General features: G+C 33.9%; 1 protein-coding gene across 1 annotated transcript; it reads right to left on the reverse strand.

Moving 5' to 3' along the window:
* Window positions 1–2,211: 2,211 nt before the first annotated feature.
* LOC100814395 (uncharacterized) lies at window positions 2,212–5,667 on the reverse strand. The gene is made up of 3 exons (XM_003529415.5): window positions 4,865–5,667; window positions 4,020–4,171; window positions 2,212–3,880 (listed from the first exon to the last, which is right to left on the reverse strand). Exons 2-3 carry the CDS (start codon window positions 4,162–4,164, stop codon window positions 2,415–2,417), a joined length of 1,611 nt encoding a protein of 536 aa, XP_003529463.2. The 5' UTR covers window positions 4,165–4,171; window positions 4,865–5,667; the 3' UTR covers window positions 2,212–2,414.
* Window positions 5,668–17,464: the final 11,797 nt, after the last annotated feature.

Here is a 17,464-nt window from a genome sequence, read left to right on the forward strand (position 1 = left end):
AACAAGGTTGCTATGGAGTGAAGCATGAAGAGGCTTGTGAAATAATACATGGGTTAAGAAGACTTACAGAGATGAGAATATTAGTTAAAGAACCTACAAATGTTTAGAATACCGAGGTATACCTACAAAATAAGAATACTAACCTGAAAAGTAAAGAATACTCAAGTGCAAACCTGAAGAGGAGAGAATACTTAGAGCTGGCCTACAAATGTGAGAATACTAACATGAAAAGGTGAGAATACTCAATGTAAGCCTATAGACATTGATAATACTAGGTTCAAAGGTAACCTATAGAAACTTGAGAAGAATACTATGAAATTATATAGAGGCTTAAGGAGAAAACTCTTGTAGTTGGAATGATTCTTAGTGGAAAATTCTATAGGTTGTAGGGATTGGATATAGCCCAAGTTTATAGGTAAACTAGTATTTTGTGTGTTTGTGTGTGTTTTAAACGTTCTCTTTGTTTCTTATATATTGTTGCCTATTTAATTTATAGTGATGAACATTTTTTAAACTTAATTTTTACTAACTAGAGAAAGATTTTCAAACTAATCTTGCACTTCAAAAGTAGCAATACTTTCAGAAAGGTGAAAACTATATTCAGGTACATATTAGAATCTTAGTGCTAACAAAATTAATCTTGAGAAGCAGTTTCTCATGGTTGACTTGGTGTGTGCTTTATTGTTTTATGTTACACCCATGTTTATAGAGGATTTCATTGCTTCTGTTATACTTTTGATAGCCAAGCAAGAATAACTTGAACAAAGAAAATCATAAGCCTATGTATTTGTGTAGAGAAAAGCATTATTCATTAAATGTCACTATTCAACCTTCTTTTTAATGACTTTCTAATACACTTCACCTAAAATGACATATTCTCTCTTTAAAGGGAAAATTTCTTCCAAGGACTAATCTCTTGAGATATTAAGATCCATTTAAAGGATGGTCTCTCCCAAAAGTTTTTTGTACATATTGACTTGTGGATTGAACTCCTAAACTAAATAGACAAAGTTATCTACCAATTATGTCACACCATATGTCTTAAAGAGACTTTTTTTTCTAAATATTCATCACAAAGAGTCAATTGTATGGGACCACAAATTACAATGCAAAAATGGAGAGGTAGAGGTCATCCATGGGATAGACATGGGTAGATGGTCATATTTTCAAGCCTTAAGAATGAAGGAGGAATTTGGATACAAAGGTAAGTTGAAGTTGTGGTGGAAGAACCAGAGTTGTATATTTGAAAATGGTTTGAGAAAAATTGTGTTGGATACACATGCAACTGAAATGGGGAGCTATGAATGAATAACAAATGTCAAATAGACTTTTCTTATTATGAATTTCGATCATGAAGAAAATACCTAGGGTAATCCAAGCAGGAATAGGAGTGCAGATGATGGGAGGTGTAGAGTTATGGAACATGAAGACAATGTTGAGGAAAATAGTGATTAGGAAAATGTAAGATGTGCAGGAGATGATGATGGGATTGAAGAAATGTGGTTTAGAGCTAACAGTAACAAGGTTTAAGAGTGATTGAACCCATTATTAAAGTAATAGGGTTTAGGGCAATGCAGTAGTATAATTAAATTTAAATCATTAAATATAGTTAAGACGTCAACAGCAAATCTCATGCCAGAACGAATCCGTATTCTCCATGGCTAAAAACCCAGCAGCGAATATCTGCAGCCTCTTAATTTTTGGCATAAAACAAACACACCTTTTACTGTATCTCACAGAAAAACAAGAATTAATGACAACAAAAGACCGGGACAATGCGTTTCCTTTTTAAAGACCGAACTCTCCAATAAAGAGGAAAAAGTACCTTCTTTCACCTTTTTTCTCAGTTGGATATCATTCAAAACAGTCAAATAACCAATGGAAGAACATATGTTAACAAAGGATGGTAAAATAAATAATAGTAACAAAATGAATTGCCATCCATCAAAAATTAGGAGCACAAACTCAAAATAATATCTGTGCATAGGACAAAAAATTTATGAGAATACGAGACAATATTCAAATTCAAACAGGCTTTTTACATTATATCATACAAATTGTGAGGTAGTAAAATGAACAGTAACGGGAAGAACCCATTTTTTTTTAGGAAACGGTGAGATAAACACGAAGTATATACAAATTAACATCAAATGTACCTCTATCCTCACCCTCTCCTTTCTGGCATAAAAGAAAAAAAATAAAACAAAGAAATAAAGAATAGAAGGCTTTTCCATTCCAACCTTGGATATTTGTATTTTACACCTAACCTCCACCACTATTAAGTAGCTCCTTCTTGGTACTCAAATAACACGTCCATGACTGGAACTTTCTAAAACCAGGATTGGCACCCTCAATTAACTTAAATCTGCCATGCTGGTGCCAAAAATACTTCATGAGTTAATACCTCAGTCACTTCAGGTCTCTTTATCCCGAGTACCATGACCAAAAAACTCTTCAATCAAATTGGAGGTAGGTAAGAAGTCTAAATCTGTACTTGGAGTCGGACATGTTGAGTACCCAGGATACCACCAATCTTTAGCAACACAGGGCTCCAACAAATAAACATGATCCATCTCATTGCTGGACAAATCAAGTTTTTCCTTCATATGTGGACTCTGATCACATTTAAATCCCCTAGCTTGCAAAGCAGAACTAGCATCTCCTAAACCATGAGAATGGCAAGACACATCCATATTGGCATCACATTCGAAAGACATACAGGAGTCATCCCCGACAGCAATATTGTAGTTCAGGATCCCTGGAGTCCCATTGACATGCTCATCAGGATTACTCCAAGGCTCAATCTGTGAGTTCACTTGCAAATTTGATGGACTTTCATCAATCTCACCCTCTATCTCAGTGGTGTTTCCCATATCACTTCCATGAACATTATCTTCAGTTCCATCATCACTGTTATTGTCATCATCATCATCAGAATTATCTTGGTTTTCCATGCGGACATCTTGATCACCAAGAGACTCAATGGCAGAATCATCTGAATTTTCAAAACCAAAAATCCTAGGATTTCTTGTTTGACATTCATCATCATCACTATCAATATCCAAAAATCTGGACCTGTTCTGAGCAGCCCTCCTCCGCAGCATAAAAACATTAAAATAGTAGCTGACAATTTCCTTATTGGTTTGAGAAGGGAAAGTGACTGACAAATGCTTCCAAAAGTTTCTACCCAATGATGCAGGATTGCTGTAGACAACCTCATGAAACATGTCTTCTTCCTCCTCAGTCCATTGCCGTGAAACATCCTCTCCCATGTCACAAAAGCCCAAGTTCACAAATTTTTCCTCCCCAAGAGTCTCCATCAAATTTTCACGTGCTTCCCTAACATGCTGTCTAACACATCTGATGGAGCCGCGATCCATGCAATTACACTCTGTCCTGCCTTGTCCAATGTCGTTACTACTTAACAAATGAAAGCTAGATTCATCCATTGAGAGCACAGAAGTCCCCATGAGTCTCTCTTCATCTTCATCAATGGTATGAGCTGATACTAAGCCAGAGGAGGGACTGTCATGATTGTATATGCCTAACTCTGACATCTTATTCACTTTTCCCCTCCAAACAGGAACAGTGGCTTGATGATTTGGTCCAATGGGAACTGATTTTCTAGGCGAGCAACCAAAGGCCAAATAGTCATCATCGAAAGGAACAAATGCTTTCTGCGGAATATCAAATTCCAAACAACAAGAGGAAGCAGATGATAATGATGTTGCCCCAGAACCAGTATCATCCTCACTAGAATAGCAGCTGAAGTGGCCACTGGTTTGAACATTCTTGTCACCAGTATATGGAAATTCCTTGGCAGCATCTGTTTCAAGTGGATCATGCCATTGAATATTGTAAAAGCCATCTTCATCATCACCTATGCACAAAATGAAAAGAAAATTCTTTAGTAAACATCAATTGTTGGACAAAATTTTCAATCAGGCCAACGACAAACCAGAAGTATGTTTAACAAAATATCTAAACAAATTCAAATATTATTAAAAAAAATCATTTACCTTTAATAACAGTCTGGGCAAAGGCCTTGTTGGGTGTAACAATATCAGCTAATGAAACCAGTTCATTGTTGCATTCAAAACGTTTTGCCTTGTTCAAAGAAAGATCCTCAAATTCATTAGCCTCATGGCATCTCTTATACCCCATTCTGATTCTGATATGCAATAATTAAGGGTAAGTATTAAAATAAATTACCACATAAATAAGGGCATTTGATGCTCAAAAGACTTTGTACTCTTAGGGGGTTGTTTGTCTTTGTGCTCAGAGTGTATGTATGGTAGCATGGAAAGAGAAATAGATCACATTGTTAAAATCAGATTTGTGAAAAATGGAACATTTAACATTCTACAAATTATGTTCACCATAAAAGAAAAAGAACAGTTTAAATTTTGAAAGAAACAATAGCTAAATCTAACATCAATACTAAGGAGCTAGAATTTCCACAACTGTTGCAATGGATAACCTCTAGTAACTTTGAAGTACTTTACTATAAAATATGTTTGATGCAAACCACCAGTCACATTCATAGCATTTAACATCAGTGTTCATAGCACTTAACATCAGTGTTATGTTTCTTCAAACTTCTGCACAAATTTTATCTCAAGTGTAAAGGCATTCCTACAAAATGTTAAGATTAAACTAAAGAATGCACAGCTGCCCGCCATATCATATCAAATTTACAGGACAGAGTATCATGTGCATATAGCATTATAGTGAAGTTCTCACTACCACATTAAAGGCATAGCAGCATATCAGAAAGAAAATTGTGCACAGATTAAATGAAAACCGTTGTGTTTTAATCCAAAAAACAACACAAAACGATAGGAATGACACAAATCATCCTCACCTTGTCAATTCTTTCAAAATTCAAACTTCAGACAACCCGCCAAACACAGCACTTGGGAACAATTAAGGGTCAAACTAAAATCAAAATTCTAATTGAAGAGAATTGGATACAGAATGAAACAGCAAAGGCTGTTCCTCGTCGCCAAAGAGCGTAACCCCAATTGAATTTCCCTAATTAGAATAATACCGAATTGTATGTCAAACCCTAACCCTTGATTCTTGAGTCACCCCAGAAATCAATAAATTAAAAACAATACGACCGCTAGAATTTTGTCAGGTATAGGAAGGAATCATACCCCTCAAGAAATTTACAGAAAACCCCTCCAGAAATTCAAAGATCAAAAAGCCCTAAAATTCGACCGGAACGAAACCCTAGAATCGTAAGCGCGTCCTGAAATTTTGCCAGATTGGGACGAAATATCAAGCGAATAAGAACCAAAACCAGGAGTTTTGGAGGTAACAGAACAAAAAAACGACGATCTTATGACCCTGAAAGACCGAATCGAAACCCTAACCCTAAAAAACGACGAAGGTTATGAAAAGGGAACGATTTTGGGATCAAACGGAAGAAGAAAACGGGAATTGAACGAAACAGGGACTCGATTGAAGAATTAGGAAAAATAATTACAGGGAAATCGAGGATCGAAAGGGAGAAGGATCGAACGAAGAAGGCGAAGAAGAAAGAGGTACGGTTCGTGCTTTTCAATACGACATGGTCCGGTATGAATGTCGGGTTGAAATACTCTCTTGGGTTGTGCCTCGAATAACCGACACGCAAAAACGGCCCAGATTGAAAAAAACTCCAATGACACCCCTTCTTATTTTTTATTTTAAAAAATAAAAAGGTAAGACACGAAATTTTTTAAAATTTTTTTATTTTCTTTTAAAAATCAAAAGATCAAAAATGTTGTTTGATTGGTGAAAATTATATTCTGAACGAGATAAGGTAGCTTGATGCTGACCTAGGAAGTTTTCTAAGAAGTATATTATATTATATTACATTCATATATAATAAATACGATAATATATAATAATATTTATTTATCTTTATCTCTATACATTATCAATATTATTATTATAATAATTTTTTTTTTAATAATAATCATAAAAATAATAATTTCATTATATTTTTATATATCTTTTGTTTCAAAAATGAAAGTTATAAATTTAAAAGTATCATAGCAACATTAAATATATATATTTTGTAAAAACCATAAGCAAAACAAACATATCTATGGGCATTACTTGGCTGAGTCCATGCTTCTCTGTTATGGTTGGTTTGGTTGAGCTTATCATTTCATTCGCAATTCATGGTTATCGTGGAGGATATTGCAGTGCAACGACGGATGAGATTAGTTTTTTCATCTGTAACTTCGTGCCATACAGAGTGATAATCCGTAAGAAACATACGAATTCACAATTTGTATGAATCATACAAATTATTAATCCGTATCAATTATATGGATTGTCAATCCGTATAACTTAAAAAAATTTAAAAATAAAATAAATTTATTTTTAATCTTTTTTTATAAATTTAGTTATATTTTTTAATATATGTGTATAAATATTATTACATTAAATAGTTTATTCAAGTGTATAAAATATGAAAATTTATATATAAATTATTATATATATGTTTATCAATTCATATATTTTATTAAGAGATAAATTATTATTTTATGTATATAGAGATATGAATTATTATATGTCAATCCGTATATGCTATACGTATGAAATAACATTAGTTGTCATTAAACTTTTTTTAATGGTTTGTTAAAATGAACGAAGATTAATGGATATATGAGATCATAATGTCTGGTGTGTGTGAAAATATTAATTGTTATAATGTTTTCAATACTTCTTAGGTATTGGTATGATTTTGTATTTTGTTAAAGTTAATAAATGAATGTTCCAAGAAGACTAAATATGTATTGTCCCTTTTGTATTTTGAATAAATCATGTTATAAAAAAATAAGTTTTCTCTCACAGACTACGATATCTGTAATATTTAATAATTTATGTATGGACAATATCACGACATTCATAACTTCAAACTTAATATTATTACTTTATCAAACTTTGCAAAGTATAATCAACTTTTAAGGATTCTCTCCAAAATATAATTTTTAAGTAAAGAAACACAGGCAGCAAACACAATTGAACTCAACATACAATTGTCACATAAAATAATCATATAAAAAATCATGTTTTAACAAAATATGTTGACATTTTTTTAACATTAATTAAAAACTGAACTCAACATAAAGTATTCATATCAAATTACAATAATAGAAATAAAGATAGCATTTCAGGCTCATAGGAACATATTTTAAATACAGAGGCTATTAAGATCATTTTTTTTCATATTAATTAGACAATGGACTTTCCTTCACTAAAAAAAAAGTCAGGTTAAGTAGCAATGATTACGGCATGCATATAGCTGTTACAGTGCACAATGCTCTAAATTATCACTGAAGAGACAATTCTGAAAATGCATGTTAATATTAATTAAGAAGACACAAATTATTGGTCGGACAATACACATTGAAAATTGCACTGATAATTAACACACCTACAACAAGTAAACTATCAACTAGTTTATTTTCATGAACAATAACTGTGAATAGGTACTCCATATTAGAGTAAATGGATCTCCATTATTCATATGAAATATAATCCGACCCTTCAGTTTTCAACATGCAATTGTGAGTTTGATTATAAATACCTCATTAAGTTCGAATACAGCTCATTCTACGTGGCTGATAAAATTACTAGGTGAGCTTAAAACAAAGTGAGTTAGCTCCCTAAAAGAAAAACAAAGTGAGTTAGCTTCAGCATTTTATGTTGGTCAATAATTTTTGTGTTTGACTTAATATGGCATCAAATTTCCTTTTGTAGATGGGTACTCTAAATCAGCAGTTATTTGAAAACAACAGGTGGTTTTGGTGTGAGTTTGATCTACTAACGGTTAGATTTGGCTACATACCTATAACTTTTTGAATCAATATTACTTATTACTATTTATTGGTAATTAATTTTATTTAACGATATTTTCATATGTAACAATTTTTTGTGATATCACAACCATATGCAACACTCCGTTCGTTGTCCAAATGACTATTTTCTCATGATTTACCTGATCAACCCACATTGCTAGATCGATTTGGAAATGAGATTGAAGTTGTGGTTATAAAACAACTAGGAAGAGCATACTTCACAAAGGGGTGATCTCACTTTGGAACATTACACAACTTGGATGAAGGTGCTTGGATAAAGATGTTGTTCCTAGAGTCTAGTGACATCTTCATTTAATTATTTGATAGAAACATGACACAGATCATATATGATCAAATGCGGTTCTAGATAAAATTAAACTATCACAAGATAATGAGTCGGTAATGACGATCTCGAACTAATTCACCGTTGGATCGTCGTGAAATTTAAGCACCAAGTTTGCAACTCAATTCTGAGCATTCTCACTGTTGGGAATCATGAAAAGATGTTGGAGCTGAGAGAAATACACTTCGCATCATAGTCTTTTCTTTTCCTGCAGAAACCCAAAACCGTTCCAGTAAAACTACGATCCCGATTTCGTTAACCGTTGGGTTGTTATGAAATTTTGATATATGGTTCGCGATTCAATTCCACACACCTTCACCATTAGGATTTACGAGATAATATTCATGAAAAGAGAAAAAGGAATCGCACAAAGACAGTACAAATGAAAGTTTCAATCCCTTCTCCTTCTCTCTAATGTTTGGGAACCCTAACAGAGCAACCGAAGGAGGAATAAGATATTATTTGAAAGTATGCTTTAAATTCATGTCTAGACAATTTTGTAATTGTAGTTTATATTTACTTACTTTACAGTTTTTACAATTCATGTCTCAACATTAAATATACTTTAAATTCATAGTAATTAGTAAATTTCTCATGGAATTTCGGATAAAAATTATTTCAAAACAGAATGAAAATTATATGTTATGTGGTCTGATTTTAAAATTTGCAGGTTAATTTTGGATTTATTGAAAAAACAGACAACATATTAAAAAAAGTTCTAAAACAACATCGGTTTTTTTAAAAAACTGATGTTAAATGTCACTAATAACATCGGTTTTTTTAAAAGCTGATGTTAAATTCCACTTATAACATCATTTTTTAAAAAACCGATGTTGTTAATAACATTTAACATGGGTTTTTAAAAATTCGATGTTAATATGTAGATTTATAACTTCTTTTTCATAATTCTTATCATATAACATCGGTTATTTAAATAACCGATGCTGTATTTATTAGTTAACATCCGTTTTGAAAAATCGATGTTAACGATGCTACTTTCCACATTGGTACTTTCAACATCGGTTAATAACCAATGTTGAAAGTCTTAAATAACCGATGTGAAAACCTTATTTTCTAGTAGTGATGGTTCAATTGGGTCTTTTTGGTCAATTAAGTGTTAACGATGATAGTGCAACCTAATGTGACATATTTAATTCATGTTGATAATGTTAATATACTTCACTTAGAGGACATAATTGAACATTAAAAATAAATTAGATGACCTGAACACTAATTTAACCTTTTATAAATTGTGTCAAAGGCAAAGACATCACCAAAAACATTGAAAATCCGATTTGCTGCAACCATCAACCCAAAATAAATGTTTCAATTTACCATCAATAGTAATCTCAATTATGGAATAAAATGTTGGATCATTATTAGACTTGCCTTCTAAATCACTCAATCCAACTCAAACATCATCATTTTTAATTATAAGACTCTTCTTCTTATGGTTATGCAAATCATTTTTTAAAGATCTGATGCTACCATATCCACCTTTTTTAGCCAACAGATAACCCATTATCTGGCAAGTCCTTGAACCAAATGAATGCAAACTATCCACTTGAGCTTTATCTAAATCAAACAACACTTGATACTCGGGCATATGATGCACATGGTTAACTGGTGTAAGATGATGGTTATGAGTCTCCACAAATTTTGAAACTTTCCACAATGATTACTTGTAATCTAGGTATACAACAAGCTTGGCTGGAAACTTAGTTCAAGTGATCGGTCTATGATCCCTTTTTTCTATCCGTCGTCATGTACTATTTAATATGTCTAATACCTTCTTTATTGCATATGAACTGACATTTGTTGATATTACCAGCAACATTCTGACTAACATCATATTTCCTAACAACAAACCCATGTGATCTAGCATATTCTCTATAGAAAATAAACGCATGTTCCTCACTGCCAAAATCAAGAACATTTATTTCATCACTTACCAAACCAACTATTCTTCTATCTTCCTCATTTGTTGCATCTTCCCTATCCTCAACGTTTTCGATACCAACATCGCCCTTATCTCCATTATCATTTTCATCAGAGTTAACATCAACATTGTGACTCATTTCTTTATTGTCATCCAAATTAACATGTGAATCTTCCACATATATATATATATATATATATATATATATATATATATATATATATATATATATATATATGTCTTCTTTAAATAGAAAAACCAATCCTTTTCTCAAAATGGGATCGGATAAAAAATAACCTAAAGTTAAAAACAATAACAGAGGCACAATGGTCTTCTCAAAATCACAAAGCGGGTAAGGAACATTTTATTCTACATTAATGCACTAACTTACTTTAAACAATACCTTGTTATGCCAATACATAATTACCTAGCAAAAATTTACCATATACAGAAAAAAAAAAGACAAACAACTTAGTCATTCATTCACAATTAACATAATGTCCAAATAATTCCACATGCGACAAAAATAAGCTCCTATTTGTCAATGTTTTAAAAAAAAACATGTAAAACATTACAAGATTAACATCTATTTGCAAAAAATAAATGATTAAAGGATTCAACACCATTACGAAAAAGCTAATAATTAACATGGGAAAAGTGATTAAACCTGAAACAGCTGGAAGCTGGAACAATATTAGGACCTTGACAATGAAGCTAAGAAAACACTATCAGCCAAATGCGCATACAACTTTAAGTCGGCCTCCACAAATGGCTTAAACTAAACCTAACAGCTTCGGTTTTTAGGGACCCTATGTCAAATGCCCTTAGTGAGCAACAATAAACTAGGAATTAGGGTTCCCTTATTAAAGGTTACCATGTTGGTAAAAAGATAATTTTAAAATCAAAATACAAATAAACTTACAATTTAATTATTATAAAATAAAAACATAAAGGGCTACTTTGCGATTAAAGATACTTAAACATAAACAACTAATATGTCATAAGTGACCAATGTTATTGTGCCACCTAATTAGGATATCAAAACCCTGAATTAAACGAGGGTACCGGAAAAAAAAAATCTTAAAACAAACCCTTCCTTTTCTTTTGTGCAGACCGGGAGCTCTGTGAGGGAAAGCAGAGGGATTCTACCGTATGAAAGTGAAAAACTTTCGCACGGTAGAGAGTGAACATTTAACCCATTAGATTAACTTATTTTAAAATCAATGATTATCATTTTTTGTTTTTTTTCTTTTCTTTTTGTATATTTTTGTTACTTTTCCTATTTTACCCTCTTCTTCTCTCTTTATCTCTTCCCCTTTTCTTTCTTCTCCCGTATCTAAACAAGTAAAACCATACAATTAAAAATCAAATATTTTGAGACCAAACTCAACGTTCTTTCTGGTAAAATGGATGCATTCTGTTTATCACATCCATTTATGCTCAGTGCCAACTTCCCCAACCCCTCCTCTCTTTGCACCCTTCGTTCTCTCTCTGTGAATCCCCATAGCAGCTGGTTTAAGGTGGAAGCCGCCACCGGCAACCAGAAGAACAACAACAACAAGGCCTTTGATGCGGCGGCATTTGAGGCGGAGCGGTTGGCCCTCGACGCGAAGGCCTAGCGAGCCATGATAGAAGCTGCCCTCGACGTGGACGTCGTGTCCATCTTCTAATCCAGTTAACATTCACTTTTTGAAGTGCCCTTGGTGTGTGTGAAAGCATATGGAAAGTGAGATGCTTTCAACATCAGTCTTCTAATGTACCCTCTATATGTGTGGCAGCATATGGAAGAACTAATGTTGTCTTTTAGATGCATTCTGAACCATTCTGAACTTCATTCTAAAGTTTAGTTTTCTTAGTCAAGTTCCTGATCATTCTAATGTAGACTTTAATGCGATTTCATTCTGATGCATAGATATTGCATGATGTTGACTTCAATACATCATTTTGATGTACTCATCTTAGAATTCATCTTGTCTTGACTCTAAAACAGCTTCATTCTGATGTTGTTTGCTCAATGTAGCCTTTGATAGATCTTCTGAGTAAGGCCTTCTTGATGTCTTTGCAACATGGTAAGATTGAGATCTTTGAAGGGAAGCACTAGCTTCATCAATAGATGAGTTTCTTTCAAATCTTCTAAAGCTTCTCACTTGAAAGCATAGTTAAGACATCCATTATGAGCTTGTTCTGAACTCATCTAAACACTTACTATGTTATGCTTTTTGTATATCATTCATTTGCACATATGTTGGCTTGTATAGATTTCCTGAATTTAATATTGTGCTTTGAGATAGTTCTATGTTGTAGATGGAAAGTCACTAAATGTTCTTCTTATAGGAACACTTTGATAAGATGGCATGACAAACTTGCCTTCCAAACATTCTGGTGTGAGCTTGTCGTAGCATGTTATGCTTACTACTATTTTTTATTTCTTTGGCCCTTTGAATGGCCAAACTGGATTTTGATTTCTTCATGAAAGTTGTATGGAATTCTATCCTTGATATTTAGGAACTAGTCACATGTCATTTGGACCACTATAACATAAGCAATCTTCAAAGCGTTGTAGTTGTGTTATATTGTGAGGACCAAATGACATCTCTATCTTCATGATCAGTTTCTTCCAAGATCCAAACCTTATTAGCCCTTGACTTCTTCATGAAATATGTAGACCTTTCTCTTAAATTTCTACATCCATCGAGATCATTTCAAATTCACTTTTGTAGCTCAAATGGTCTTCAAATTACTGCACATATCAAGTTGTCCTGACAGACCAACACACATATCAAGTTGTCCAGGCATATCAACGTCTGCAACTTCAAGCTCAATTTTCTCCATGATCTAGGTTGTATTAGACCATGAATTGTTCATGAAAGTTGAAAAGTTTTCTTCACGTTTTCTATAGAGACCAAGAGCAGCTCAATTGCATTTCTAGAACTTCAAATACTATGTCCAGAATGATCTCAATCTATTGATGAAATTCCATTCTGGGTATGTTGCAACAATGTTGTTCTTCATGTCAAGTTCATTTTGCAAATCTTCATGTCTACAACATTTTTCTTGTCCTTTAGTTTCTGATGACTTCTTATGGCTTGAAGGTTTTCTCTTCATCCAGTGAGCATGCTGACTTCTTCATTACAGTACACAACCAAGGATACTTTGAGTCTTCTTTTAACCTTTCAAGCATATCACCCTTTTTTAGTGACTCATGACAGCCTTGAGTTTGCTTCAATAGTTTTTCTTTACAGAACTTATCTTTTCTAAATACACTTAAGCAAACTCATCGGTAAGCATAAACTCAGAAGGCTTATGATTTGTGTTCATAAAGTTTTTCATAATTAAAACACCAAGGGTTTTGGACTCAACACATTCTTTACCGAGGCACAAATCGAATCTAATCCAATTCTTCTTAAGTTCTACAGGGATGCGACCAAGACAACAAAAAGGAAAAGAAGGAAGTAGAAGCTTTATAGGTTCGAAAAGGTTTGGGTGAATGATGTGGAAGGATGTGAAGTTATCACAAAAAGGTCTTAGATCCCTAAAGATAATGCTCTTTCAAATTTGCAAAGGACTAGCATGAATCTGGAGGAATAGAGGGAGAAGTAGTTTGGAAGCATAAAGAAAAGGATCAAGGAGTGTTGTAAAGAAAAGTTGAAAAACCAACAACAAAAGCTCCAATCTCATAAGATCATTAACATTATTGCAGCAACAAAAAAGGAGTTGGATGATTTACTGAAGTTTAAGGAAGAGATTTGGGAACAAAGATCAAGGACAACATGGTTAAAGAATAGGGATAAGAACACAAACTTCTTTCACAAAAGCGCTACAAATGGAATTTAAAAGTTACATAATAAAGAGGGTGTGATGTATCATGATGAAGAAGAGATTGAGGAACTCCTCTTTGACTACTTGTCAGATCTTTTCCAAACGTTTAACCCCCAACATATGGAGGAGGTTATAGATCTGGTTCAGAGTAGAATCTCCCAAAGCATGGGGAACATACTGTCCCATCCTTTCACTATAGAAGAAGTCAAGGATGCTCTATTCCAAATGCACCCAACCAAGGTGCCCAGGGTTGATGGAATTCAAGCCTCTTTTGCCAAAGATCTGGGCATATAGTGGGAAATGATGTTACAAGTTTAGCTCTGAATGTGCTCAATGGCGTTGGGGATCCATCAGAAATCAATAAAACACTCATTGTCTTAATCCCAAAGGTAAAGAAACCCTCTAATGCTTCTGAATTTAGGACGACTAGTCTATGTTCTTTTTTATACAAAATTATTTCTAAAACATTGGCTAATAGGCTTAAGATTATTCTTTCTAATATTGTTGTTGAATTTCAAAATGCATTTGTACCTAATTGCATGATCACTAATAATGCACTCATTGCATTTGAGTGTTTTGATTTCATGAAAAATAAGTTTGTAGGGAGAAATGGGTCGGTGGCTCTTAAATTGGACATGTCCAAGGCCTATGATGACATTGAGTGGCAATTCCTCAACCAAGTTCTCATCCAGATGTGTTCAGACAGTTTCTTACTCAGCCATGCTGAATGGCAACCTAGGGAAGCAATTCAAACCTAACAAAGTTTTGAGGCAGGAGGACCCTCCCCCCTACTTCTTTATTCTTTCTGTTGAGACGTTGTTGGCCATGATCCATAAATTTTTCTAGTCAGGGGCTTTGCATGGTATTCGAATCTGCCCAAGGACCCCCACAATTTCACACCTTTTTTTTGTTGACGACAACATCATCTTTGGGAGAGAAACCATTGAAGAGGCAAGCTATATAACTAGAAACTTGAGGAAGTATGAGGAAGCCTCTGGCCAGAGGATAAACTTCCAAAAGTCATAAACCTCCCTAAGCCAAAATGTACCAACTTTTAAGAAGAATGAACTTATACAACTGTTAGATGTTAAGACAGTGGAGAGACACTCAAGGTCTCAAGCTATCTTGGACTACCTATACTGGTTGGAAGATCAAAGACACAAATCTTCAACTATGTCAAGGAGAGAGTGTGGAAAAAACTGAAGGGTCGGAAAGAGCGAAGTCTGTCACAAGCAGGGAGGGAGGTGCTAATCAAAGTCGTGGTGCAGGCAATACCCAATTACATCATGGGGTGCTTTCAGCTACCAGACTTGATATTCAACCAAATAGAGAGTATGATAGTCAAGTTTTTTTGGAGTGGGTTTGCAGAAAATAAGAAAATGCACTGGGTCAGTTGGGGAAAGCTCGCAAGATTAAAAAAAAAAAAGGATGGCGATTTAGGATTCAAAATGGCGCATAATTCATTTTGAGGAATCCTTGATGTCCAGCGTGATGAGATCTAAATACTTCCCAAGAGTTCATCCGCTCGAAGCCCAAATAGGCTCAAACCCGAGCTATGTGGGGAGGAGTATAATGGCAGTTAAGGATATTACGTTGCATGGAACTATTTGGAGGATTGGCAATGGACGGCAGGTGAGAGTGTGGAGAGACAAATGGATTGTTGATGCAGCGGATAATATGTTACACCCTAACCCAGATAAGGAGATTGATGAAAGTTTAATGGTTGCTGAGCTCATTGATGTTGATACTGGAAGATGGGATGTGGAAAAAATCTCACAGGTTGTCCACTCACATGATTTGAAAGCTAATTTCTCATGGGTGTTATACTGTCAAAACAGGATACCGATTGGCAAAAGAGCTTATGGACAATGACTCGGGATCTTCCAGCATTATAGAAGGAGATCTAAGGAAGAAGATCTAGAAGATTAAAACCCCACCTCGCTGTTCTCATTTGCTTTGGAGAGCAGGCCAAAATGCTTTGCCTGTTCGAAAAAATCTGCTAAATAGGGGCATAGTGAATGATGCTTCTTGCCCAAGATGTGGGTCCAATGTAGAATCATTCACTCATGCATTGCTCACATGTGAAGAAGTGAAAAGGTGGTGGTTTGCTTCACCTCTAGCCTTAAGGATTGGGAAGATTCTAATATTCTCGAATGGTTTAGAAAAATGATGAAATTAGGTGATGGTAATACTGCTGCGTTTATTTGTGAATTCTTGTACACAATTTGGAAAGCACGCAACTTGTTGATTTTTTAGAACAAACCCACCCCTTTGCAGCAAATTCTGCCCAAAGCTTCATCTCTGCATTTGCAATTCAAGCAAACCGGCAGCTAGTGCAGCAACATCCCCCGAGATGGATTCCTTGCAACAAGGCAGAATTAAGGGTAATTTTGATGCTTCAGGGCAAGAGACAAAGGAACTAGGATGGGTGTCATTTTCAGAGATCACCTTGGCCAATTGCTTGCTGCTGCAACGTTTCTGGATATCAACTGTTACCAACCACAGGTAGCTGAGAGCTTAGCGTTTAAATGGAGCATCCAAGTTGCAAATCAACTTCTCCTTCCTCATGTGGTTTATGAAACTGATTGCCAAGACCTTACACAGGCCTGGTGCATGCCCAACTACCATAATTGTACATATTATGTAGTCATTTTGCAAGACTGTCGTCAAATGCTGGCAAATTCTCCTCATACTTTACTTATCCATACAAAGAGAGTAGCTAACAGTGTAGCACACACCCTGTCTAGATTAGCTTTTGCTAATTTTGAAAGATACTGAGTGGAGGAGGTTCCACCATAGATTATTTTGGATGTACATGGCTTAAGAACAATTTTGTTTCCTACTGCTTCTTCTGAATGAAATTTCAACTTTCATAAAAAAAAAAAAAATACCCTTAAGACACAGTATTTGCCTTAAAATATACTTCCTCTCCACACGCCCATACATCGCAATCGCACTCCTTTCACGTAACCAACAGGAGAATCAAAATCCTCTCATCTCTGACATCTCATACCATGTCCATTTGTATATTTTATATGTTCAAATTTCATTTTTATTTTTATAGAAATAAGATGTAGGCATTATATATATATATATATATATATATATATATATATATATATATATATATATATATATATATATAACTGATATATGAACACCCATTGTGCTATTTAACACATAGAAAAAGTGAAAAAATATAAATATGATAAAATTTATGATGTAATAAGAAAAAAAATAGAGAAAAATAAAGGAGGATGAAGGTGTATTTAAAATAACGAGGTATTTGTATATATTAAAATTATAAACAAATTTAAAAATTATATTCTTACGTTAATTTTATTTTTAAATTAAAATAACTAATTTCTATCATAATTATTAAGGAATTATTAAATACCATTAATTTACATTTTATTTTATTTTTAACACACGTGTATATTAGGAATTTTTGTTGTAGTATTACACAATAGTTCGTCTTACAAGAGAATAAATCACCTTTTTTAT

This window comes from Glycine max, chromosome 7 (genome assembly GCF_000004515.6).
Source record: "Glycine max cultivar Williams 82 chromosome 7, Glycine_max_v4.0, whole genome shotgun sequence".
Taxonomy (NCBI): Eukaryota; Viridiplantae; Streptophyta; class Magnoliopsida; order Fabales; family Fabaceae; genus Glycine; species Glycine max.